This window comes from Amphiura filiformis, chromosome 2, assembly GCF_039555335.1.
Source record: "Amphiura filiformis chromosome 2, Afil_fr2py, whole genome shotgun sequence".
Lineage (NCBI taxonomy): Eukaryota > Metazoa > Echinodermata > Ophiuroidea > Amphilepidida > Amphiuridae > Amphiura > Amphiura filiformis.
Genome location: NC_092629.1, coordinates 73,649,910 through 73,677,074, shown reverse-complemented (window position 1 = coordinate 73,677,074; position 27,165 = coordinate 73,649,910). Strand labels below are relative to the sequence as shown.

Here is a 27,165-nt window from a genome sequence, read left to right as displayed (position 1 = left end):
CCTGGAGCACATGTAGTCGAACTTGTGGTAGTGGCACAAAGACTAGGAGCAGAACTTGTCCTTCAAGTGGAGCTTGTAGTGGGTCGTCTCGTGAAACATCGTCTTGTAACACGGCAAGTTGTCGTAAGTATTGAATTCATTATAACCCATGTCATTATATTTACACCTGTTCTCTAATTGGAGCGAATATAATGCAGCTATTAAGTAAATACATCATCACCTTTTCGAGGGCCGTTTGTCTTTTATTTAGCATATTGGCGTTCATGGAGCTCATGGAGTAGTTGTAGTCAATCCTGTGGTAGTGGAACTAAGACTAGAACCAGGACGTGTTCTGTAACAGGAGCTTGTAGTGGATCGTCTAGTAGGTCAAATAATTGCAACACGCAAATATGTCGTGAGTATTATAATACTAATAAATGCAGTAATAATAAGTATAGATACATCTTCGTCTCTTTCGACCTATCAACTTTGATATAGCATAATGGAGTTCATGGAGCTTATGGTGGTAGACGTTGTAGTCAACCATGTGGTATCACATGACTGTGATATAAAGCATAGTATATCACAATATAAATGCAGGTAGATACTCGTCTCTTTGATAGACCTTTTAACCTTTATATAGCATATTGGAGTTCATGGAGCTCATGGAGTATTTGTAGTCAATCCTGTGGTGGTGGAACAAAGACTAGAACCAGGACGTGTTCTGTAACAGGCGCTTGTAGCGGAGTGTCCAGCGGGTCAAATATTTGCAACACGCAAATATGTCGTGAGTATAATGAAAACCATCTATTTTTATGTGAATTTCACTTACTTATTTTAATCAGATGGTGAAAGAACAAGGCAATTTAGTTATTTAATTTAATTAGTAATAGTCTAAAGCAGTCAATCTAGATCAATGGTATTCTAGAGGTTAAATTTTCTTTTAACATGTTTAAACTCTCCGGACTTCCACTTTTTAAACAGCATATTGGAGTTCGTGGAGCTCATGGAGTATTTGTAGTCAATCCTGTGGTATTGGAACTAAGACTAGAACCAGGACGTGTTCTGTAACAGGCACTTGTAGTGGATTGTCCAGCGGGTCAAGTATTTGCAACACGCAAGTATGTCGTGAGTATAATAAAACCATTTATTTTTATATGAATTTCACTTGCTTATTTTAATCAGATGGTGAAAGAACAAGACAATTTAGTTAAGGGGGATAATACCCTGATTTTCATCAGTACCCCTCTTCTTTTTTTTTCTTGCAAATTTATTAAGTACATACATATGTTCATCACCTCATGTCCTGAACTTATAAAATATATCTACATACAAAGTGCTTTTAAACCATGTTAGTAAGTCATTTTAGCCCTATATATTTTTTTGTTTACTGTATCCTAGTAACTCAGATCTGTGTTTCATAACAAACTATAATTTATTCTATTCAACATGTTCAAGTAGGGTACATGAATAGAATACATTAAATCCTTTGTTATACTCTCTATAGAAAATCTATAGTGGTGCATGCAAAATATAACACTGAATAAATTAAATAAACACTTATACAATGTTGTTAGGAGAAGAAAAGGCTACTAGGTCACCGTATGTCAGGTTATAGGTCAATTGGTTCAGGTCAAATTTAAGCATCAATTTTGAATACACATGTGAGAGTCTGTGATATCATAATGAGGCATAATTTTGATATTCTGTCTTTAACTGGATATATATCGAGAAGTGCAAGGTGGATAATAATATACCTTGGGATGTAAATGGTGAGTACAATTTAGAATGCCTGGTTGAGATGGATTTCACAAATAAATATAAAATAGTTACCAAAATCACAAAAGTTAAGCTTACCTAAAACTACCCAATATGGTGGTATAGGTGACAAGAAATACAATTTTTTGAACATTGCTGTAGTATGGTTTTTGTTTGTTTGTTTGTTTGTTTTATTTCTTCTTTAACCTGGGACACTCAATCAGTTGAAAACACAATTAATCATCTGTTCTTCCTTGAGGCCCAGGGATCAATACAACATTTACATAACATAATTATTAAGGTTTTAAAAATACTAAATACATTCAAATACATGATAATATTGCAAATTTAGATAAATACAATGTTTACAAAATAAATCAAATTACAATGTAACTTTACAACATGATTAAAATACTATTAATACTACATACATAGGCAAAGCATATAGAATAAAGGATCAAATAATATGGGGGACCCAATAAGCATTAAAACTACTTAAAAGATAAAACACTACAAAAATCAACCTATGAACCAGCATAGCTATAAAACATTAATATTATTCAAAACTATCGATTGCACCAAATACAAACAAAATAATTCATTTAATGTCAAATACAAATAATTCAATATGGAAATTGATTGCACAAAATAGTAGTAAGGCATAGCATGATAGTATAAATATAACTCAAACAAATCTTGTTTTGCAAAATAAACGAATGAAGCCAAAATATGAAACAAATGTAAAGGCTAATATTTAAGAATCATAAAATTGAGAGTTGTATATTGTTTTGAAAGTTGCTGTGCTAATTGGGAGAGGTGATTTCAGTTTAGGATCTAGTGAATTCCAGGCCTTAGCCCCTCTGAATAAGAATGAGCGTCTACCAGCTTCAATTCTGGGTTTGAAATTAAGTGCAATATTGCCATGAGCGCTACCACGTGTATTGTGACGATGACTGGTTTTCACAGAGGTAAAAATTGTTTGCATATACTTTGGAACAAAACCAGCAATACATTTATAAGTTAAAAGACACAGATGGTCTTGTCTAAGGTTGCTAAGAGGCTTCCAGTTAAGTTTCTCCCTGATTAAAGAAGATGGTGTCCTGACTGGAACTTTAAGAATGGCCCTCCCAGCCCTGTTCTGGAGACGCTCAATCCTATTCAGAAGCGTGTTATTGCAATTTCCCCATACAGTATCACAGTAAGTCAATCTTGGAAGAATAAGAGCTTTATAAATTGTATTCATGTGGTTAGCAGATAGCCATTCCCTGATTCTGTACAACATACCAATGTATTTCGAAACTGTTAAACAAGTTTGATTAATTTGTGCTTCCCATTTTAGATTTTGGTCGAGAATGACTCCCAGGTATTTACATTGATTTACATTTTCAAGTTGTTCCCTATTCATGTAAAGACTTAGCTCATCAACCCTTGCATTAAAATAACTTGAACAAAAAAGCATGGCTTTTGTTTTTTTAGCATTTAAGGTCAATCTGTTCACTTCCATCCACGATGTAATTCGTTTAAGATCATCATTAAGATGCACATTGATCTCATTTATGTCTTTTGATGAGCGAAAAACGGCCGTGTCGTCAGCATAAAGCGTGATTTTGGTATCACTGGACACAGTTAGAGGCAGATCATTGATGTACATCGTGAATAGAAGTGGGCCCAAAATTGTACCTTGAGGCACACAAAGCTGACACATTTGAATGCAGAAATAGTACTACCCATCTTAGTTGCCTGCTCTCTATCACTAAGATAAGATTTAAACCAATCCAGCTCCAGACCCAAAATTCCAAAAGATGTAAGCTTCTGAATAAGAATGGCATGATTGACCGTATGGTTGTGGTAACCTGTTACCTATGGCTTAATTAAGTTTCTATCTTTAAAAGCATGTAAGCTACATTGATACAGATGCCACCAATAAAACGAGAAGATTTGCCCCTTCATTTTGCATACCACGTTGTCCATTTTTTTTTTGTAATTTCTTCACAAAATGCAAAAAAATGCAAAAAAAAATCAATGGGTGTAGTACCCCTTTAATTAAAATTTAATTAGTAATAGTCCGAAGCAGTCAATCTAGGTCAATGGTCATCTAGAGGTTAAATTTTAAACTCTCCTGACTTCCAACTTTTATATAGCATATTGGAGTTCGTGGAGCTCATGGAGTACTTGTAGTAAATCCTGTGGTAGTGGAACTAAGACTAGAACCAGGACGTGTTCTGTAACAGCCCTTACGAAAATGCAAGCAATGAAACATGTGTGCGACAGCATGCAGCATGCGTGCGGCAGTGTGCAGCACACGTGCAGATGTGCGCAGCATGCATGCAAGGCCTGCTGGTAGCGTGTTCATGCGTGCGAACCAGCTGTATGCATGCAGGCATCGCACGCAAATATCCACCACGCACACAATTTGCTTGCAGAACCTGCGTGCAGACTACCAATCTGCACGCAAATTATGTGCAGACTACACTTGTGTGCGGACTGTAGGACTGCATGCAAATTGTTTCCCAACTTGCACGCATCTTGCATGCAGCACGCATATTGCTGCACACATGCTGGATTTCCAGATCACAAAGTTAGAATGCTGCACGCATACAGGGTTTTCAGAAGCAGCAAAGGTAAAATGCTGCATGCATGCAGGATTTTCAATGACTAATTCACCTTTACACAACTTGACATCAAGTCACAATTTGGCAATGAACTAGTAGTGAAAATATTTAAATGTTTACAATGAATAAATAAGTTAGCCTTCAAACCAAAATTTTCTAAGTGTTTAACCTTCAGACCAAGATTTTTGGCAGTCCAAGAGGGGGGAGCAAGCAATTTTGGCAGGCCAATAGGTGAGGGGGAAAGCAATTTTGGCAGGTCTAGAGGGAGGGCAAGCAATTTTGGCAGGTATTTGAAAATTTTACCCACTAATTATTGCACAGCCCCTAAATAGACCTCGTCTCATAATATCAATACAACATTTGCTCAACGTTGGCAAACATTGGAAGGACCATCATCGCGGTTGGCACGCCAACATTGGCCCATGGTTTTTTTGCATCTTTTCAGCAGCCTTTGGAATTCCATTATTGGCCCAATGTTGAAATGCCAATCTTGTATCAACAGTTGGCATTGCAACATTGGGCCATTGTTGATTTGCCATTCCTCAAGTTTCGATAGTTAGCATTTCAACATGGGCCAATGTTGGAATGCATCATTCCTGTTTTGATAGTTAGCATTGAAACATTGGGCCAATGTTGGAATGCCATTCCTGTTTCGATAGTTGGCAATGCAACATTGGGCCAATGTTCAGTGGAATTCCATTCCTGTTTCAATAGTAGGCGCATCATTGGCCCAATGTTGGAATGCATTCCTGTTTCGATAGTTGTCATTGCAACATTGGGCCAATGTTGGTATGCCATTCATGAATCAACAGTTGGCACTGCAAAAAAATCAAAACAAAATTCAACATTTTATAATAAATGTTATCAATATTTACAGTAAATTTGATCAATATTCATAAAATGATGCACTTTGGCCGGTTTAGTCATCAAAATATTGCTTATATTAACTTAAAACACTTCATCAAATGTGTATACCCTTGTTAGCTCAAATGGTAAAGCATTAGACTCCCATGCAGAAGGTCCGTGGTTCAAAATCAGGTAGGTAAAGTTAGATAATGACTTGTATAAAATTAAGCCAGGCAATTTTGGTTCATTGTAAAATAGATAGCCAGGTAATGTAAGACTTAATGTAAGGACAATATACACTGTTAACAACTAATTTTGATTTTTTTTTCGTGATTTTGTCTCGCATATGTATATATGGCCAGTGCGTGCTGCACGCTAATGGCTTTGCATGCTGCATGCAAACTGCGCGCGCGCACACATTTTTGCTGCATGCATGCAGCAAGCATCTGCATGCTTCCTGCATGCGTGCCTCGTTCCAAATATACGCATCCGCACGCTACCTACTGCACACATGCTGCGGCACGCGTGCTGCTTGCGTACTGCATGCATTCAAAAACTGCGTGCCATTTTCGTAAGGGAGGCGCTTGTAGTGGATCGTCTAGTAGGTCAAATAATTGCAACACGCAAATATGTCGTGAGTATAATATTACTATTATTATAATACTAATAAATGCAGTAATAATAAGTATAGATACATCTTCGTCTCTTTCGACCTATCGACTTTGATATAGCATAATGGAGTTCATGGAGCTTATGGGGGTAGACGTTGTAGTCAACCATGGGGTATCACATGACTGTGATATAAAGCATAGTATATCACAATATAAATACAGGTAGATACTCGTCTCTTTGATAGACCTTTTAACCTTTATATAGCATATTGGAGTTCATGGAGCTCATGGAGTATTTGTAGCCAATCCTGTGGTGGTGGAACTAAGACTAGAACTAGGACGTGTTCTGTAACAGGCGCTTGTAGCGGAGTGTCCAGCGGGTCAAATATTTGCAACACGCAAATATGTCGTGAGTATAATGAAACCATCTATTTTTATGTGAATTTCACTTACTTATTTTAATCAGATGGTGAAAGAACAGGACAATTTAGTTATTAAATTTAATTAGTAATAGTCTGAAGCAGTCAATCTAGATCAATGATCATCTAGAGGTTAAATTTTCTTTTAACATGTTTAAACTCTCCGGACTTCCACTTTTTAAACAGCATAATGGAGTTCATGGAGCTCATGGGGGTAGACGTTGTAGTCAACCATGTGGTATCACATGACTGTGATATAAAGCATAGTATATCACAATATAAATGCAGGTAGATACTCGTCTCTTTGATAGACCTTTTAACCTTTATATAGCATATTGGAGTTCATGGAGCTCATGGAGTATTTGTAGCCAATCCTGTGGTGGTGGAACTAAGACTAGAACCAGGACGTGTTCTGTAACAGGCACTTGTAGTGGATTGTCCAGCGGGTCAAGTATTTGCAACACGCAAGTATGTCGTGAGTATAATAAAACCATTTATTTTTATATGAATTTCACTTGCTTATTTTAATCAGATGGTGAAAGAACAAGACAATTTAGTTAAGGGGGAATAATACCCTGATTTTCATCAGTACACCTCTTCTTTTTTTTTTCTTGCAAATTTATTAAGTTTTTAAGCTTTTAAACCATTTTAGTAAGTCATTTTAGCCCTATATATTTTTTGTTTACTGTATCCTAGTAACTCAGATCTGTGTTTCATAACAAACTATAATTTATTCTATTCAACATGTTCAAGTAGGGTACATGAATAGAATACATTAAATCCTTTGTTATACTCTCTATAGAAAATCTATAGTGGTGCATGCAAAATATAACACTGAATAATTAAATAAACACTTATACAATGTTGTTAGGAGAAGAAACGGCTATTAGGTCACCGTATGTCAGGTTATAGGTCAATTGGTTCAGGTCAAATTTAAGCATCAATTTTGAATACACATGTGAGAGTCTGTGATATCATAATGAGGCATAATTTTGATATTCTGTCTTTAACTGGATATATATCGAGAAGTGCAAGGTGGATAATAATATACCATGGGATGTAAATGGTGAGTACAATTTAGAATGCCTGGTTGACATGGATTTCACAAATAAATATAAGATAGTTACCAAAATCACAAAAGTTAAGCTTACCTAAAACTACCCAATATGGTGGTATAAGTGACAAGAAATAAAAAAAATTCAACATTGCTGTAGTATGGTTGTGGTAACCTGCTACCTATGGCTTAATTAAGAGCAAAAGTCAGTAAATATAAAGCACACAATGGCCAACTTTGGAAAATGACTTTTTCTTATATTTTGCCCAACAGTAGTCAATGGACCAGCAACGAAGTAGGTGATAAAATTTTTCTGATTCACACTTGGTTTCCATGGCAACAGGCAAATTTCAATATTTAGGCCCTTTTAGGCACATTTCATGATTTTAAAGGTCAAAATATCAATATTTTGAGACATCTGCAGCACATGAACAAAGTTTTTAGAATATTTATTTTTACATGGGGGTATTAGCATTATGTCTCAGCTTCATGATAGTATAAAAAAAATAACCAGGTGTCTAGAGTTGGGATGTACCATTAATTTTAGAAAGGGGTGTTTTTCAATTTATCAGGGTTGTCAATTAAGTGCCAACTTGAGCAGCTCATTATATATAAAGTAACGCTTTGATTGATCTAAAATTATAGATTCAGGTAAAAGGGACCTTGATAGTTAAATGAAATAAGAAATCAGCTTGGGACCTGCATCCTCTTTGACAGGGTGTTGCCAGATACTTTGATATTTTTTGAAAATTCATGATATATAAGATACACTATTAAGATACAATACTTTTACCGATCATCACAATTGAACATACAACAACACATCTTTATGTAAATAGAGTTAGAATGCAACAAATCATACACTAAAATCTCATCTGTGGGCTGCAAGTGTTGCCAGTTCCCCTGATTTTTTTTTCAAAGTGTGTATTATTCCGATTTTACAACCTGCATTTTTGCATTGAAAATAATACAGACTAAATAACCCGGCAATGCAGCAGTTCTGTGGCACAATTTGGATCCAATACAGGCCTTTGTCTGTTCTACTGAAGTTACGTGTCAATTAAGGGGGTACTACACCCCTGGCCAATTTTGTGCCTATTTTTGCATTTTTCTCAAAAATTATAGCGCCTTGGTGACAAGTAAGATATGTATATTATAGGGGCAAGGACTTCAACTACTGCACTGAAAATTCAGCAACCCAAGGCAAGTAGTTATTGATTTATTGATCAAATATTGGTTTTCCCTCATTTTTTATTGTAACTCCACAACTGTTAGCTGTGTTGAAATAAAATTTCCAGTGCAGTAGTTGTAGTCCTTGCCCCTATAATATACATATCTTACTTGTCACCAGTGCGCTATAATTTTTGAAAAAAAATGCGAAAATAGGCACAAAATTGGGCTGGGGTGTAGTACCCCCTTAACGTTTGAGGGAATGATCAAATTTGGTTAAACCACTGTCTACTTCTCATTTTGTGTTGTTAGTATTTATACAGATGTTCCTGAAGCATAGACAGATTGAAATACTCTTGTTCCTTATTTAAAGCATATAGGCACTGCTTTGAAAATATGGTCACCTTCTCAATATATGGAGACTGTCTCCTCTTTGTCTTAACATCGGTGGTATCAATTTGAAATAATTGGCAGATATCCTTCAATTGTTGCAAGGTTTGATAATGTACCCTCATTAGCAAAATGGCAAATGTCTATGTTTTGAAACATCACTGGGTGTTGCAAGCATAATGTTGTTTGCAGCGTTTATATCATTGTCTGATAAGCTCTGATGCTTCACTTGTACACTTCGGTCTTCTCCTGGCTGCTTCTCTTGAGTAGAAACTGCTAACCTGTTGACATGTCAGGTATTCTTGGACAGAAAAAAGGTTCTGACCAGCTGCACCCCGTGCCTTTCTCATGCGCTTAGCAACTTCCATTGTTTCTAGCTTTTTGCCAGTTTCCTCCCCTGTTTGAAACTTTTCTCTCAAGTAGTTTGTCTGTCCAGTTGTAAACCTACCTGATGTTTTCACAACTTTCAATACCCAACCCATTATAAGAAATTTTAAGTATAACTTCACTGGTAGAAAACTATCAGTATAGCAAAAGCATGACTTAAGGGCTGGGGTATGAACGTTTGGACAGTATTTATTGTGGGACATTAGAGCACATCAGACATGTCGAATTGCATTCTGAATACGAAGAATGTCATTCTGATATCAAATAATTTTGATTTTTGAAATGCAATTTAATACACATTTTATGGCAAATCATTAAAAATTGATATTTTTGATATTTAACAGTACTTGAAGTAAACTTTATAAATCTGATGATTTATACTTAAAGTGTGTGTGGTGGGATGAAAAGCCGACGATCAATTGAAAATTTTGACCTTTCGTATTGAAGATATGGATTTTTTTCCCAAAACACCAAAAAAAATTAGGTCTTTTTGGGCAAAAATACCATATCTTCAATATGAAAGTCAAAATTTTCAATTGACCGTCGGCTTTTCCTCCCTGCTACATACACTTTAAGAATATGCCATTAGATTTATATAATTTACTTCGAGGACTGTTAGGCCTATATATCAAAAATTTGAAAAATATCAAATTTTTATAATTTGTCGTAAAATTTGTATTATATTGTGATTTTCAAAAAATGAAAATTATTTGATATCAGAAAGACATGCTTCGTATTCAGAATGCAATTCGATAGGTCTGAGGTGCTCTCATGTCCCACAAAAATACTGTCGAAACGCAATAAACGCTCATTTTTGATCCCTTAAGGCACACAATCAAAGCCTATATTTCTATTTTATGCACAAGGAACAAATCTTGATTTTTCATATTGTATACATTGAGTATATGGAAGGGCTACTTTTAAATATAATTATTTATAATATAGAAACACTTGATTAAAAAAAAAATTTTTTTTAGTGTTTCCAAATTTCAATATTAATCGTTAGTCTCAAAATAGGTATGCCTTCAGTGAAAGGATTAAACATAGCTTTTATACACACGACGAAAATTAGTCTACAAAATACGGTTTTTTTCTAGAAACACTGTGTAAACAGTATCTGAGGTCCCAAAGTTGGACATATTAATTTTTAGGCTCAAAATAGGTATGCCTTCAGTGAAAGGATCAAACATAGCTTTAAAAATTCAGAAAAAATGTGTTTACACGCGAAAATTAGTCTACAAAATACGTTTTTTTTTCTAGAAACACTGTGTAAACAGTATCTGAGGTCCAAAGTTGGACATATTAATTTTTAGGCTCAAAATAGGTATGCCTTCAGTGAAAGGATCAAACATAGCTTTAAAAATTCAGAAAAAATGCGTTCACGCACGAAAATTAGTTTAAAAAATGTGTTTTTTTCTAGAAACACTGTATAAAAAGTATCCAAGGTCCCAAAGTAATTTTGTCCTATATGACTTTCCAAAGGCTTAGTGCATCCATGGAGCAGGTATGAGTATTGAGGATGTGTTACTTTATTGTAAATGGTAACTTAAAAGTATGTCTTTTTTCAGATGAATTTATTTGAGTAAAACACCCCTATTTGCAATAATGGTATCTGCCACAATGGAAGCTTCAATTACAATGATGATACACTTAAGTGATAGATCTAACCTTGCCTTCCACTCTGGCAAAAGATAGGGTTTGGGTGTTGTATGGAATTTTGTACCCATGCATTTGACTTTTTGCCTTTTTCAACCAACTTTTTTAAAAGAATTTGCCCATATTCATTAAAAATAACATATTTGGTCGTTGCCATGGTAACCAGCCACAAATACCAAAATTATTATAATCATGGTTGCCCTTGACCAAAGTGTAACTCATTGGTAAACTTTAAAGAAATTGGATATTTTTTAATTTGGCCAGGTATTTTTCATTTTATTTGAAATTACTGGACTTTCTCTCTTAAGTTTCAGTGAAATAATGTCGCAAGTTAAAAATACAAAATATAGCTCAACATTGAAAATAGAAGCATTTTAACCAATTCCTTTTTGATAGTTGTGGAGCACCAAGTTCATGAAGTCATAAAAGAAATCAGGAACCACTTATTCCCATTTTACATATCAACTTTATTTCCCTAATGTGTTAGCAACACATATCCAAAATTTTAACGAAATCCGTTGATAGTAAGCTTACCAAAATGAAGTGAATTTAAATCATGAGTGATGTACCTCCTTTTGGCTTCTATCTTTAAAAGCATGTAAGCTACATTGATACCTATGCCACCAATAAAACGAGAAGATTTGCCCCTTCATTTTGCATACCACGTTATCCAATTTTTTTTTTGTAATGTCTTCACAAAATGCAAAAAAAAAAAAAAAAAAAAAAAATCAATGGGTGTAGTACCCCCTTAATTAAAATTTAATTAATAACAGTCCGAAGCAGTCAATCTAGGTCAATGGTCATCTAGAGGTTAAATTTTAAACTCTCCTGACTTCCAACTTTTATATAGCATATTGGAGTTCGTGGAGCTCATGGAGTACTTGCAGTCAATCCTGTGGTAGTGGAACTAAGACTAGAACCAGGACGTGTTCTGTAACAGGCGCTTGTAGTGGATCGTCTAGTAGGTCAAATAATTGCAACACGCAAATATGTCGTGAGTATAATAATATTATTATAATACTAATAAATGCAGTAATAATAAGTATAGATACATCTTCGTCTCTTTCGACCTATCGACTTTGATATAGCATAATGGAGTTCATGGAGCTCATGGTTGTAGACGTTGTAGTCAACCATGTGGTATCACATGACTGTGATATAAAGCATAGTATATCACAATATAAATGCAGGTAGATACTCGTCTCTTTGATAGACCTTTTAACCTTTATATAGCATATTGGAGTTCATGGAGCTCATGGAGTATTTGTAGCCAATCCTGTGGTATTGGATCTAAGACTAGAACCAGGACGTGTTCTGTAACAGGCACTTGTAGTGGATTGTCCAGCGGGTCAAATATTTGCAACACGCAAATATGTCGTGAGTATAATGAAACCATCTATTTTTATGTGAATTTCACTTACTTATTTTAATCAGATGGTGAAAGAACAAGGCAATTTAGTTATTTAATTTAATTAGTAATAGTCTAAAGCAGTCAATCTAGATCAATGGTATTCTAGAGGTTAAATTTTCTTTTAACATGTTTAAACTCTCCGGACTTCCACTTTTTAAACAGCATATTGGAGTTCGTGGAGCTCATGGAGTATTTGTAGCCAATCCTGTGGTGGTGGAACTAAGACTAGAACCAGGACGTGTTCTGTAACAGGCGCTTGTAGTGCATTGTCCAGCGGGTCAAGTATTTGCAACACGCAAGTATGTCGTGAGTATAATAAAACCATTTATTTTTATATGAATTTCACTTGCTTATTTTAATCAGATGGTGAAAGAACAAGACAATTTAGTTAAGGGGGAATAATACCCTGATTTTCACCAGTACCCCTCTTCTTTTTTTTTTTTTTTGCAAATTTATTAAGTACATACATATGTTCATCACCTCATGTCCTGAACTTATAAAATATATCTACATACAGAGTGCTTTTAAACCATTTTAGTAAGTCATTTTAGCCCTATATATTTTTTTGTTTACTGTATCCTAGTAACTCAGATCTGTGTTTCATAACAAACTATAATTTATTCTATTCAACATGTTCAAGTAGGGTACATGAATAGAATACATTAAATCCTTTGTTATACTCTCTATAGAAAATCTATAGTGGTGCATGCAAAATATAACACTGAATAAATTAAATAAACACTTATACAATGTTGTTAGGAGAAGAAAAGGCTACTAGGTCACCGTATGTCAGGTTATAGGTCAATTGGTTCAGGTCAAATTTAAGCATCAATTTTGAATACACATGTGAGAGTCTGTGATATCATAATGAGGCATAATTTTGATATTCTGTCTTTAACTGGATATATATCGAGAAGTGCAAGGTGGATAATAATATACCTTGGGATGTAAATGGTGAGTACAATTTAGAATGCCTGGTTGAGATGGATTTCACAAATAAATATAAAATAGTTACCAAAATCACAAGAGTTAAGCTTACCTAAAACTACCCAATATGGTGGTATAGGTGACAAGAAATAAAAAAAATTTCAACATTGCTGTAGTATGGTTGTGGTAACCTGCTACCTATGGCTTAATTAAGTTTCAGTGAAATAATGTCGCAAGTTAAAAATACAAAATATAGCTCAACATTGAAAATAGAAGCATTTTAACCAATTCCTTTTTTGATAGTTGTGGAGCACCAAGTTCATGAAGTCATAAAAGAAATCAGGAACCACTTATTCCCATTTTACATATCAACTTTATTTCCCTAATGTGTTAGCAACACATATCCAACATTTTAACGAAATCCGTTGATAGTAAGCTTACCAAAATGAAGTGAATTTAAATCATGAGTGATGTACCTCCTTTTGGCTTCTATCTTTAAAAGCATGTAAGCTACATTGATACCGATGCCACCAATAAAACGAGAAGATTTGCCCCTTCATTTTGCATACCACGTTATCCAATTTTTTTTGTAATGTCTTCACAAAATGCAAAAAAATGCAAAAAAATAAAAAATCAATGTGTGTAGCACCCCCTTAATTAAAATTTAATTAATAACAGTCCGAAGCAGTCAATCTAGGTCAATGGTCATCTAGAGGTTAAATTTTAAACTCTCCTGACTTCCAACTTTTATATAGCATATTGGAGTTCGTGGAGCTCATGGAGTACTTGCAGTCAATCCTGTGGTAGTGGAACTAAGACTAGAACCAGGACGTGTTCTGTAACAGGCGCTTGTAGTGGATCGTCTAGTAGGTCAAATAATTGCAACACGCAAATATGTCGTGAGTATAATAATATTATTACAATACTAATAAATGCAGTAATAATAAGTATAGATACATCTTCGTCTCTTTCGACCTATCGACTTTGATATAGCATAATGGAGTTCATGGAGCTCATGGGGGTAGACGTTGTAGTCAACCATGTGGTATCACATGACTGTGATATAAAGCATAGTATATCACAATATAAATGCAGGTAGATACTCGTCTCTTTGATAGACCTTTTAACCTTTTTATAGCATATTGGAGTTCGTGGAGCTCATGGAGTATTTGTAGCCAATCCTGTGGCGGTGGAACTAAGACTAGAACCAGGACGTGTTCTGTAACAGGCGCTTGTAGCGGAGTGTCCAGCGGGTCAAATATTTGCAACACGCAAATATGTCGTGAGTATAATGAAACCATCTATTTTTATGTGAATTTCACTTACTTATTTTAATCAGATGGTGAAAGAACAAGGCAATTTAGTTATTTAATTTAATTAGTAATAGTCTAAAGCAGTCAATCTAGATCAATGGTATTCTAGAGGTTAAATTTTCTTTTAACATGTTTAAACTCTCCGGACTTCCACTTTTTAAACAGCATATTGGAGTTCATGGAGCTCATGGAGTATTTGTAGCCAATCCTGTGGTGGTGGAACTAAGACTAGAACCAGGACGTGTTCTGTAACAGGCGCTTGTAGTGCATTGTCCAGCGGGTCAAGTATTTGCAACACGCAAGTATGTCGTGAGTATAATAAAACCATTTATTTTTATATGAATTTCACTTGCTTATTTTAATCAGATGGTGAAAGAACAAGACAATTTAGTTAAGGGGGAATAATACCCTGATTTTCATCAGTACCCCTCTTCTTTTTTTTTTCTTGCAAATTTATTAAGTACATACATATGTTCATCACCTCATGTCCTGAACTTATAAAATATATCTACATACAAAGTGCTTTTAAACCATTTTATTAAGTCATTTTAGCCCTATATATTTTTTGTTTACTGTATCCTAGTAACTCAGATCTGTGTTTTATAACAAACTATAATTTATTCTATTCAACATGTTCAAGTAGGGTACATGAATAGAATACATTAAATCCTTTGTTATACTCTCTATAGAAAATCTATAGTGGTGCATGCAAAATATAACACTGAATAAATTAAATAAACACTTATACAATGTTGTTAGGAGAAGAAAAGGCTATTAGGTCACCGTATGTCAGGTTATAGGTCAATTGGTTCAGGTCAAATTTAGGCATCAATTTTGAATACACATGTGAGAGTCTGTGATGTCATAATGAGGCATAATTTTGATATTCTGTCTTTAACTGGATATATATCGAGAAGTGCAAGGTGGATAATAATATACCTTGGGATGTACAATTTAGAATGCCTGGTTGAGATGGATTTCACAAATAAATATAAAATAGTTACCAAAATCACAAAAGTTAAGCTTACCTAAAACTACCCAAGATGGTGGTATAGGTGACAAGAAATACAATTTTTCTCAACATTGCTGTAGTATGGTTGTGGTAACCTGTTACCTATGGCTTAATTAAGTTTCAGTGAAATAATGTCGCAAGTTAAAAATACAAAATATAGCTCAACATTGAAAATAGAAGCATTTTAACCAATTCCTTTTTTGATAGTTGTGGAGCACCAAGTTCATGAAGTCATAAAAGAAATCAGGAACCACTTATTCCCATTTTACATAATCAACTTTATTTCCCTATTGTGTTAGCAACACATATCCAAAAATTTAACGAAATCCGTTGATAGTAAGCTTTCCAAAATGAAGTGAATTTAAATCATCAGTGATGTACCTCCTTTTGGCTTCTATCTTTAAAAGCATGTAAGCTACATTGATACCGATGCCACCAATAAAACGAGAAGATTTGCCCCTTCATTTTGCATACCACGTTGTCAATTTTTTTTTGTAATGTCTTCACAAAATGCAAAAAAGGGCAAAAAAAATCAATGACTGTAGTACCCCCTTAATTAAAATTTAATTAGTAATAGTCCGAAGCAGTCAATCTCGGTCAATGGTCATCTAGAGGTTAAATTTTAAACTCTTCTGACTTCCAACTTTTATATAGCATATTGGAGTTCGTGGAGCTCATGGAGTACTTGTAGTCAATCATGTGGTAGTGGAACTAAGACTAGAACCAGGACTTGCGCTGGAGTAGATGTTTGTAGTGGATTATCGAGTGGATCAGATGATTGTAACACACACATATGTCGTGAGTATATTAATGCCATTCATCATGATATCTTATTTTAATCAGACGGGGAAAGGTCAAGACTTTATCGTATTAAGTCGTATCAGAACCAAGTAGCCGTGACACTGCTAATGAACAGATATTGACATCCAGATGGAGAGCCACACCACTCTTCGTCATACATAAATTCTTTTTTTAAAGGGACATTTAGTTTGGTAGAGGTGATCACAGTCTTTATTTAACACGCCACGCCGGTAGATGTCGTTGTAAAGCAGTGTTTGAGTTGTTGGTGGTGGTGGGAAGGGGGGGTAATAAACAGTCGATAACCGACCATCAATGATCAATTCATTCTCAATATTCAATTAAATTCTAAAACCTAACAAGCAAATGATGATCACAGACTGTCATGTTCAATCGCAGTCGCTAAGGATGATTAGGTGGGGGGGGGGGGGGGAATATGTGTGTTGTTGAGGGTGATGGAGGAAAATCGATAATCGATTAACGATTATCGATAATCAATCATTTATCAATATTCAATGTTTAAAATGCATAGGCCTACGCAATCGACAAAACTAGATATCTGCAGTAATTTGAAAATATGATATCTCTAAAGTGCTAGAAAACCAACATTTTGATCATTTCTATGCATATCATATCTCATGCAACCTGAATGAACCAAATTTGTTTCCACTTGGGATTTCAACAGCTTAAAATTCAAATTTTTCGTAAAATACGGTTCAAATATTTTGTTCTGAATTGGAAAATCTCTCTCTCTTGGTATAAAATGGCAATAAGAGGGATTTTTATCGTCAATTTCACACTTTGTTATCTTAATTATCATGGCCGTGGACACATGATACTCTATTTTGAAAGCCACCCGAGTTTCCATTTTGACAAACGAATCAAAACAAAAATATCTTTAACGTTGTCGTCAATACAAGAAAAATCACAAAAATGCCTTTTTTTCAAGAAAAAATTTAGCACCCGAAAATAAATTTTCTTAAAAATCATTTTTTAAATTCTTTATATATGCTTAATAACTTCAAAATCAAGCAAGACCGAAATAGCTGTGAAATTTGCCCAGGGTAATTTGTTTACTTAAGTCATAAGGCATCTTGCATACAATTTTCTTCTTGACAGTTATAGCCAAATTTGTTTCCTGAAGGTGGTTTAATAAAAATGCCTTTAAAAAGGAATGGGGCGCCTAATGGAATGGGAGCTTTGATGTAGTGTGCTGAAATCTAGAGTGGGGGGGGGGAGGGGGGCACATGTTCTCTCATCCAAAGACCCCATATTTTTCCGGTTATTTTTTTTTCCTAAGTCAAGACGCAGGTATCATTATTAAGCCTCATATCACTTATTTATTGTCGAATAAGTGCAGAGTAGGTTAGATATGCATATTAAATGTTAGACAAAAGTAGCTCAAAGTAGGCCTACAATACACATGATCCGTGAACTTGTCTTTTTAAAGACAAATTCTTGTTAGTTTTAGTTTTGTGTGGTAATTTGTTGCCTATTTACTCCATTGTTGCAGCAAGTCCGTCATTACCATCCACTCTTCAACGACCAATTACCTCCTCGCATCTGATAACTACAAAGTTCTCGTCCACACGAGGAACATCTTCCCCTGTCTCATCACATTTACCAAAATCAAGAAGTGATTCTCAGACCACAATATCGAATATGTACACTACAGGCAAGTCAAATTACGAAATGATCCAACACCAGTTGAATTTATCTCCCAAAGGGTCACACACAAAAAGCCTGTATATCAACAGTAAATACTCGTTCCTCGAGACTCGAGTTTTTTCAGTCGTTGGACAAAACTTGCAAATTGCTGAGGACAAATTGTGAGTGGAGTGGAGAGGAGAAAAAAGAGCAGTGAGGAAGATAGAGTAGAAGATGAAGGGTGAGCTGAGAGGAGATTATATTAGAGGAGAGGAGGAGAGAAGCATTTGGAGGGGGTGCTGATTTTGAAAAAGTGGACGTTTTTCCAGGGAGGGGTGGGGCAATTTTGTGAAAAGTGGACTTTATTCTCAAAATGTGGACCTTTTTTGTCCAACAAAGCGTAAAAAACTGGGATACGCTCGCAAATTCTGAAATGTTTGGACTTTTTGTACATTTGTTCAAATTTGGGGGGAGGGAACAGGTGACAGGATAGTGGAGAAGATAGGAGAGGAAAGAGAAATAGAGGAGAGGAGAGTGGACGGGAGTGTAATGGGAGATGAGAAAAAAAAGAGAGGAGAGAAACAGAGAGCAGAAGGGGGTGTGAGGGTGATGGGAGAGGAGAGGAGGGAGAAGAGTGGAGAAATTAGAGAATTAGAGAAATATTAGTATTTACTTCGGAATAAATTAAATTTTCTTTATTCAAATGTTCATTTCCTTATATTCCAGCAATCATCGGTGCAACACTTGGCATCCTATTTGTATTTGCTATTTGCGTAGCTATTAGGAAACTATGCACGCCACGGTAAGCAATGTTTGCCTTGACACATGTATGCCTGCAATGCTTTTCTACTAAGCTATTTTAACGCGACATGTTTTTGATATAATTATGTAATGCAATTTCCAAGCAAACACAAAACGTTTTCGACATCATTCGCAAAAGGTTATAAAATGTTGTCAAAAATCGTTGAAATGTCGGGTTATGTAAAGGGTATATAAAATGTATAAAACGTTTTCATAACATTAAAAAACATTTTTTGATAACCTACGGCAAATATTTTAACACAATTTAAGTGTTGACAAAATACTTGGCATACAATTTTTGCAAAAATAATTTACAATAACATTTTGAAAACATTGTTGTAGTGTGTTTTCAAAAACAAAACGTTTTCAAACGTTTTCATGACCTTTATATAAGTCGACATTTAATGTTTTGAAACGTTTTTCTAACTAAATCATTCTAACTTGTTTAAAACGTTTTGAAAATGTTTTTGTGCTTGCTGCATGACTTGTGTTATGTAGGCACATAGCCTAATGTTCGTCAAGCCCCATAACAATCCTGACCGGGGTCTTAATCCTGAACTAGATAGTCTCGTAAACACGTGGATTAATTTGACGGTTACATAATTTAACACATGATTGTGAGATTGTGGGTTCGAACCCCGTCATGACCAACGGATTGTCTCCGATTATTACATCACTCCGTGTGCAAGACACATTCTCTCGCATATCTCAGACTTGTGTTATGCAAATATCAAAAACTGGCTGACCTGAAGAGATAATACTGGGATCTGTTCTCGGAAAAAACGTTTCCAATTGTTTCCAAAGTGCTTAGGAAGCAATATGTGAAAACAAAAACCAAACCAAATCTGCTTTATTATGTTATTCTTAGTTTTACTGAAAAAAAAAAAAAAAAAAAAAAACACGCTATTTTTTTTTTTTTCATCTATACTTCATTTGTTGCGATATGCAAGATATCTTATTTGGCATGATAACTGGAGATTGTGTCATTTAATATTCATGTTAAAATAAAGAAATCAGAGGTTTTTAAATCGGAGAATGTCATGAACTAATTAGAATCGTCCATAATTAGCCACGGACAGTTACCCGCACTGGATGGCATGCATATTTATTTTCACATAATATGAGGACACACTAACAAATCAGAAAAAAAACCAAGTAAATGTGCGCATAGTTTTATAGGGGGCCCTCTTGATACGGGAATCAAATAATTTATTTTCTCCCCTCTATCTATTATTTTCATTTCACTAATTCAGATCAAATACGCTGACGTTAGCCGTTGAACAACAGAATGACGACATTAGTGGCGTACAGAATGATGTGTATGATCATGATGATAATAATTCAACTCTATATGAAAGACGTATAGTTGATAATAATAATATACCGCTGCATGAAACACGTATAGCTGGTAATATTTAAGAGATATAAGGGGGGCTATCATTTTCTTCGGATGTGGTGAGGGGTCTCGAATTTTCAAATGGTTGGCGTCAATAAAATTGCGACCCTCCAATTTTCCAACAGAAATGTTATCGAATAAAATAAACATTTTGGTCATCAAAAATGTTATGACCCCCCCACCCACGTTTTTCTTTTCAACAATGCATGCCCCCCCCCCGTATATTTGGGACCTCACCCCCACCCCCCTCCCTTCCGAAGAAAATGATAGCCCCTAACATTGAATACGCGCTATAGTCACAGTACAGTGATTTTGTATTGAAACGGTGTACGCGTAAAAGTTAGTACTGGTATGCTATTGGCCTATATTACGAAAGACGTACACCTGAAAATTATCAATGACAGAAACAAACATTACATATCAATCAATAAACCTGGTTTCTTGTGGCAAAATACCAAGTTTCTTCAAGTTTTTTTTTTTGTATTTCTTTTTTTTATTTCCACGTATGGAAATAAAATAAAATACAAGAAATCTATAGTGCAATTACTGACAAACATAGTGGATGAGAACGGAGGAATAAGCTAGCGGCCTGTTAAATCCCAGACTCCATTATTGTTAATCTGACTTTTTGTAATCTAGTATAAGAGAGTCCTTAAGGTTATTAACTATTTTAAACTGTTGTGATTTGGTAGTTTGCAACATCTTACGAATGGTAGTGAGCTTTGGCAAAAACTGCATTGCTCACATTCATAGGGAGCGTGTAGAAGAATTAAAATATCACATATATACTTTTATAGGTGCTGTGATTCTTGAGTTACGTTGTAAAGAGGGCTGAAACAACAACACTTTTGTAAAACGTACATAACTCATTAACAACAATAAATTAAACAAGTTTGCAAAGTATACGATTTGTAGAATGAACTTTTGCAAAACACCAAGGAGATTTTTCAACAATATATTGATCTAGATAATGAATCGATTTTTAGGTTGCTTCGACCAACAATACCTCGTGTACCCTTAAAAGTACCTTTAAAATTGTGTCCAAAATTAAATGAAAATTAGTATATGTAATATTGATATGATTCAAAACATGGAGGACATATAAAATTCATCAGAGGTCAACAAAGGTCAAATTATTTTACTAAATATATTGTTATTAAACTTAGTGCCTACATTTTTCACGAAAAGACAATTTTGTCCAAATTCATTTCAAGGTCATCAGATGTCATTTCGAGGTCATGGCTTTCTTTCTTTCTTTCTTTCTTTCTTTCTTTCTTTCTTTCTTTCTTTCTTTCTTTCTTTCTTTCTTTCTTTCTTTCTTTCTTTCTTTCTTTCTTTTTTTTCTTTCTTTCTTTCTTTCTTTCTTTCTTTCTTTCTTTCTTTCTTTCTTTCTTTCTTTCTTTCTTTTCTTTCTTATGGTACAAATGCTCGCGAAGCAATGTGGAACAAATTCGCGTGAAGAGCGCAAAAATGGCTAGTCGGTTTGATCAGATTTAGGTTAGTCAAGGCTTTCGTAACTTTCATTTCGCAATACTAAATTGCGCAACCGCTTTGAACATGCATGTTCAACACATAGGAAATTGCTTTGAAATGACTACCACACGTAGTTGTTTAATATATATTACCAGGTAATAGGATTTTATCAAGTAATACCGTAAAACCCCGTCTACAAGCCTATAGAGTACGTCTGATGAAAGCTACATTAATCCAAGCGCCATTAAGGAGTTTGAGTAAATAAATTACAGATCCAAGCATATAGAAACAAGTATTATTTTTAGGCCAATCTATTGTATTGGCATATTCACGCTTGTTTCCAAATCATTTACCTTTCATCCAAAGCCCTATATATTCTTGTAGACGAGGTTCTACGGTATGTCATTTTCAAAACGTAAAACTATGAGAATAAATCCCAACAGGCAAGACGAAATACTGTCACATTTGTCTCCTTTTTTCATTTGTTTTTACCTATAAGCAAGCTAGTCAGGTACCTGTTTGAACTGTTTGACCAACGTTAGTTTAGTCAAAATTGGCACCATTCTGACTTACATAAAGTTAGTCGTTGATGAGACTAGCCTTACCGTTCAACCTAGTCAAGCTGGTTAGTCAAGCCTGCTTGACTAATGTTGACGTTAATCAAGCAAGTTAGTCCTGCTTGCACGACTAGGCAAAGCTAGTCACGCATGTTAGTCATGCCTGCTTGACTTACACGAAGTTAGTCAAAATGGGCACCATCTGGACTAGTTAGTTATACTGACCAATTTATGTTTTCAATGATCTGTAGATCAATATTTTTTGTAAAGCGCTAAGTAAGGGCGCTATACAAAGTTGTTGTTGTTGTTGTTGTTGTTGTTGTTGTTGTTGTTGTTGTTATTGTTTTGTATCGGGACGTCTTGAGCATTGGTTTTCCAAGGTCACAATCATGTATCCCTTACACACTAAACCTAACTTACTAATTCTGAGATCAACATCATTGAATGGATACAATAAAATAGTGTACTTGTCTGTAAGCGTTTAAGCTTTTAAGCAATTAAACCATTGCAACGTAGTTGTCATTACGTAGGCCTGTCAATAATACTAGTTGAAGAACAAACGCAATGATGAAAAAGCAGGTATTGCCTGTTAACCTTTATATATTATCTGTTTTAATTTTAAAGAAAGCCTGGGCAAATTGTAACATTATATGTTGCAAAGTATACATGGTATGTACCAAACATATTGGCGTAATTGCAAAGCGTGTTTTGCTACTCTTTAGAATTTTAACAAAAAGTGCATGCTCCTCGGGTTTGTAGGTATATACAGCTGTGTACACGTACACATCACGCCAATGAACACATCACTGGGAAATACCCCGGGGAAATACAACTTAACAAAAGATTTCCATAAATAAAAAGTGCTTTCTCACTGTGATTGTGTATAATCAATGTTCATTACCAAGGCAGGACTATATCCCATGTATTAGCAAACTACCAATGGTGCCAACCTAAGAGGTATAATTGTATAGAATACTTTGAAATAAAGGTGTCGATGATGTGGCAGATGAAGATAAGGTTCTTGCTGTTTATAGCGTATGTTCTTCTAGTTCTTGTTACTACATCAAACGGGTACGTATATTACGTGTTTTTTGTGCAAGTCAACTGTGACAGTGGCTACCTCATAACTATAATATATTGCACATGGTACTGTTCAAGTTTACGACGTATTTCGTTCCCGATGTGAAACTATTAGTTACCTTTGACATGTTTAAGAGTTGACGTTTTGTCACCAATAAAAACGTTTTAATACAATTCATAAAACCTCTTTGAAAACGTGATGCAAAACAATCTAGCATGATGTTATTTAACTGCTGACATAATAATTTGCAAAAATGTTTGCCCAACATATTTTAAAATAACGTATTCATGATCTTTATATAATCCGACATTTAAACTTAATTAAATGTAAGCTCCATTAACATCCAAGCTAGTCGGGTAGTCGGGACAAGTCTGCTCCACTAATGTCTAAGTTAGTGCAGCCGAGGAGTTTTTGGCAGGCCAAGAATTGGGGGGGGCAAGCCTAGATTGAGAGGATTATTTGGCCAAATGATGGGGCCAAGCTTTTTCGGCAAGCCATTTCGAAATTTGCCCACGAGAGGGGATATAATTATTGCACAGATCTTTAATACTTGATTGTGGATTGACTTATCAACAAATAATACATTTGTATGGTATTTGTTTCATTACGATTGATTGAGTGCTTTAACAATTAAAATGGATTCATTGACTAGATTATTATACACTGGTTTATTGGTTAATTAACCGAGTACCTTGATTAGTTGTTCGATTCAATAATTAACTAATAAATTGTTTAGTTAATTGGTGGATTGATGAATGCTTCCTTATTTGATTATTTGCTTGAAGTCTTTATTGTTTGATTGAATTTGATTGTTTAATGGTTGATTCATTAATAGATTGGCATGATTGGTGTACATTAATTGATAAATATTCATTGAATAGTTGATAAACTTACTTACTTACTTACTTGCTTACTTGCATTTGCAGATGCGCATCCGGAAGTAATCGAGATCCATCTGCAATAGAGTGTCCAGATCATTCAACTGAACACGAATGTTTGGAGAATAATAGTAAGTCAAAATAGTCAGACAATCTTTGCTGCAAGCACACACGTTTGGGTAAATTTGCGACTTTGCGATTTTCATGACTTTATTGTATTTCCTGCAAACACAAACATGTTTTTAAATCGTTACACACGCGCATGAAGTTAGTAATTAATTAAGTAAGTAAGTAAGTACGTACCCAGGAAACACAAAATGTTTTTAATATCATTCGCAAAAGGTAAAAATGTCAGAAAATGTTTAAATGTCGGGTTATATACAGACTATATAAAGTTTATAAAATATTTTATCATAATGTTATGTAAAGGTTGACAAACGTTTACCCTTTTTGGGCCCAAAAACTATGCAAATCATAGCACCGATAACGCTGTAACAAATAAAGTACTATTGTGGTCAACCTGTGGGAAAAACTGAAAGTACATACACTATTAACGAACAGTTTAATGATTATTTTCTTACATGTTAGCAGACTCCGACGAGTGTCTCTCTAACCCCTGCGTTCACGGACTGTGTAAAGACGGAGACGAAGCATTTAGTTGTGAATGCTTCTCGGGATACTTCGGGAATCGATGCCAATATAGTAAGTAATATGGTCTGTGATTAATATGGTTCCCTACTGGCACATTTGCACAGAACCAGACGCGTAGCCATAACTTATTGTTTGGTTGGACCACCAATCTATGAAATAAAGATGAAAGGGGTGTCTGAGAAGAATTTGCCCTCTAAGAATTGTGCCTTCTTTTTCAAAACGAAAGCCCAATTGAAGTGTACTTTTTTACTCTATTAGTCTGTACAATTTTGTTGGAAAATGTTTTTAATATTTTTAGAATGGACCATTTTCACTACAAATATTACTTTAAAAAAACTGCCATCAGTATTTTTTTTTACCCAGCCAGTAAATTTAATCAGCCAATTGCCCAAAAATGAGCACCCTGTAAATTATTTTGCTTGAAAATATTGGGCCTGCAACATTTGATTTGATTAAGTTGGGTTACAAGTTTTTACATCTTAGACCAAGAATCATATCAAAGAGTAGGAAGCTTACATAATTTTGAGTAATTTCCACACAAAACCTGAACACATTCATGGATCTCATAAAATTTGAGTTAAAATCTTGATTCAAAATAAATTCACTTTACTGTAAGTCAAGAGTCATGGGAAAAGTCCCCTGTATAAATATTGATAACAGCCCTAACAAAAGGTTCTCACTAAGGTTGTTCATCACAATAAGAACAAAAATATTATTGATACGGCTGAAAGTCAAAATGTGTTATCCGTTCAGACTCCCTGTTCATGGTTTATTATTATTGTTCAAAACAGATACATGTATAATGTACAAACAAACTGGAGATAGATGTGTGTAACCTAGAGAATACGTGTGAATTGTGGGGACTATATTTTGTTTGATATAATCTACAAAAAATGTTTCAAAACGTAAAAAGAGGCCATAGTTTAAAAAAAAACATTTCCTGTGCGGCTTTTCACCCTTTTAAAACTTGGTCCCATTGGTCGGATCAATCCTGCTGATCCGAGTCGTGGCTAGCACCTGCATAGAACACCCTTAGCGATTTTACGGTTTAAATGTATGGATACCTACTCCTATAACCATGATAACTCTTTTAACTCATAGTCTTCTGGATGGTCTGACAGAAACTTGTTTGGGAAATGTTTCGCAAGGGGTTGCGTCTTAAGCTGCTGATCTTTGGGTCAATTTGCAACCCATGCCTATATCTAACAATGGTTATTTGTGATCTAGAAGTTCGCGGTCTTGCCGACCCTGAAGATTCAGACTGTCGGGTCATTAGAGTTATTTGCTTATCTACATGTACTTGATATTCGATCACCCGTGCGAAACTGAAGACGAAAGAGACGATGAACTTTACACAGACTAGTAGGTTCATGAAACTTGTCGCCATAATTGAAGTGCCATATTGTACTTGCCTCTTTTCTTTGTGTGCAGTGCAATATGATGAAATTGAAAATGAACAATTAAAAAAGAACTCTTCAGGCAACGTCATTAGGCCGTAATGTACCCCGCTAGGCATTATTTATCGAAACCACTCCTACCACACAACTTTATTTGCATTTGAATATCGCGCTATACCAGTCAATACACCACCATGATCCTGACTACATGCTTGGGAAGAGAACCGTGTGTAGCTACAACAATGGGTTTCTCTATTCAAATGAGTATAACTCGGGTTTGCAGAAAGCAAATGAAACATTTTTTTTTTATTTAGATGTTTACAATTTTGCTCTTTGCAATGATATTTCCACTTTTCCAGATTGTAATCAGATTTTTTTTTCTGGATTTCGTACAAAAGCGCCACAAACACGAGTTTACTTCATTTTGAATCACCCTGTAATATTATTTTTCTTATCTAGAGCGACATGAGATCAGAACATAATCAAGGAAACCTAATCATCATCAGCAACAAAGACGAAATGCTTATTTGCTTTTCAATTGTGTCTACCTACCATGAAACAATGATGAAGAGGCAACCATGGTCCAGAAAATGTCGCAGATGCCTTGTGATCATCGGATATTCTTAGTTTCAAATTTCCAAAACAGCTAGAAGATGATGATAGATAACTGATCTAGTGTAGATTGTTGTTGGTATCTGATCTTCTCTGTGTAACCGGTTAGAAGCTAGTATGGTGGTTCTGATAATCGTACGATAATAATTTACGATGTAATACATTATAAATGATGTTACCTTGTAACAAAAAATAGAGAATAGAATTTGGCAAACATGTCACTTGTTGATTGTATTTACTTGGTCGTCATGGTAATATCTAAGCTACTACATAAGATTTGTTTTAATAAAAACGGTGATCTAGGAACGAAGATATGACCAATTGAATAA

The 27,165-nt window shown here is 34.9% G+C and overlaps 2 protein-coding genes and 2 long non-coding RNA genes across 5 annotated transcripts; all 4 read left to right on the top strand.

Annotated features, from left to right (window-relative positions):
* Nucleotides 1-256: 256 nt before the first annotated feature.
* LOC140136931 (uncharacterized) lies at nt 257-3,968 on the top strand. The gene is made up of 4 exons (XR_011856791.1): nt 257-394; nt 623-766; nt 964-1,107; nt 3,879-3,968. It is a non-coding gene; the product is annotated as an uncharacterized lncRNA (long non-coding RNA).
* Nucleotides 3,969-6,562: 2,594 nt separating this feature from the next.
* On the top strand, nt 6,563-12,244 carry LOC140136923 (uncharacterized). The gene is made up of 3 exons (XR_011856789.1): nt 6,563-6,700; nt 11,733-11,876; nt 12,116-12,244. It is a non-coding gene; the product is annotated as an uncharacterized lncRNA (long non-coding RNA).
* A 72-nt stretch (nt 12,245-12,316) lies between these two features.
* LOC140171917 (uncharacterized) lies at nt 12,317-18,656 on the top strand. The gene is made up of 8 exons (XM_072195267.1): nt 12,317-12,332; nt 12,456-12,599; nt 13,976-14,119; nt 14,359-14,502; nt 14,699-14,842; nt 16,200-16,343; nt 17,857-18,018; nt 18,472-18,656. Exons 1-8 carry the CDS (start codon nt 12,317-12,319, stop codon nt 18,654-18,656), a joined length of 1,083 nt encoding a protein of 360 aa, XP_072051368.1.
* Nucleotides 18,657-22,983: 4,327 nt separating this feature from the next.
* LOC140146596 (protein lin-12-like) lies at nt 22,984-27,041 on the top strand. 2 transcript variants are annotated; one of them, XM_072168465.1, is made up of 4 exons: nt 22,984-23,288; nt 24,225-24,307; nt 24,765-24,878; nt 26,684-27,041. In XM_072168465.1, the coding sequence occupies exons 1-4, from the start codon at nt 23,212-23,214 to the stop codon at nt 26,704-26,706; spliced, it is 297 nt and encodes a 98-aa protein (XP_072024566.1). In that variant the 5' UTR covers nt 22,984-23,211; the 3' UTR covers nt 26,707-27,041. The 2 variants fall into 2 exon arrangements, with proteins under 2 accessions (XP_072024566.1, XP_072024567.1); XM_072168466.1 differs by having other exon boundaries at nt 22,995-23,288; nt 24,768-24,878.
* The last annotated feature ends 124 nt before the right edge of the window (nt 27,042-27,165 follow it).

Bases quoted from the DNA above. Each gene is read 5' to 3' on its own strand.
- LOC140171917 (XM_072195267.1), top strand. The intron at 12,600-13,975 runs GTGAGTATAATA...ACTTTTATATAG, and splicing joins TTGCAACACGCAAGTATGTC to CATATTGGAGTTCGTGGAGC. The intron at 18,019-18,471 runs GCAAGTCAAATT...GGGAGGGAACAG, and splicing joins ATCGAATATGTACACTACAG to GTGACAGGATAGTGGAGAAG.
- LOC140146596 (XM_072168465.1), top strand. From the start codon at position 23,212: ATGATGTGGCAGATGAAGATAAGGTTCTTGCTGTTTATAGCGTATGTT. The intron at 24,308-24,764 runs GTAAGTCAAAAT...CTTACATGTTAG, and splicing joins CGAATGTTTGGAGAATAATA to CAGACTCCGACGAGTGTCTC. The intron at 24,879-26,683 runs GTAAGTAATATG...TTTCTTATCTAG, and splicing joins CGGGAATCGATGCCAATATA to AGCGACATGAGATCAGAACA.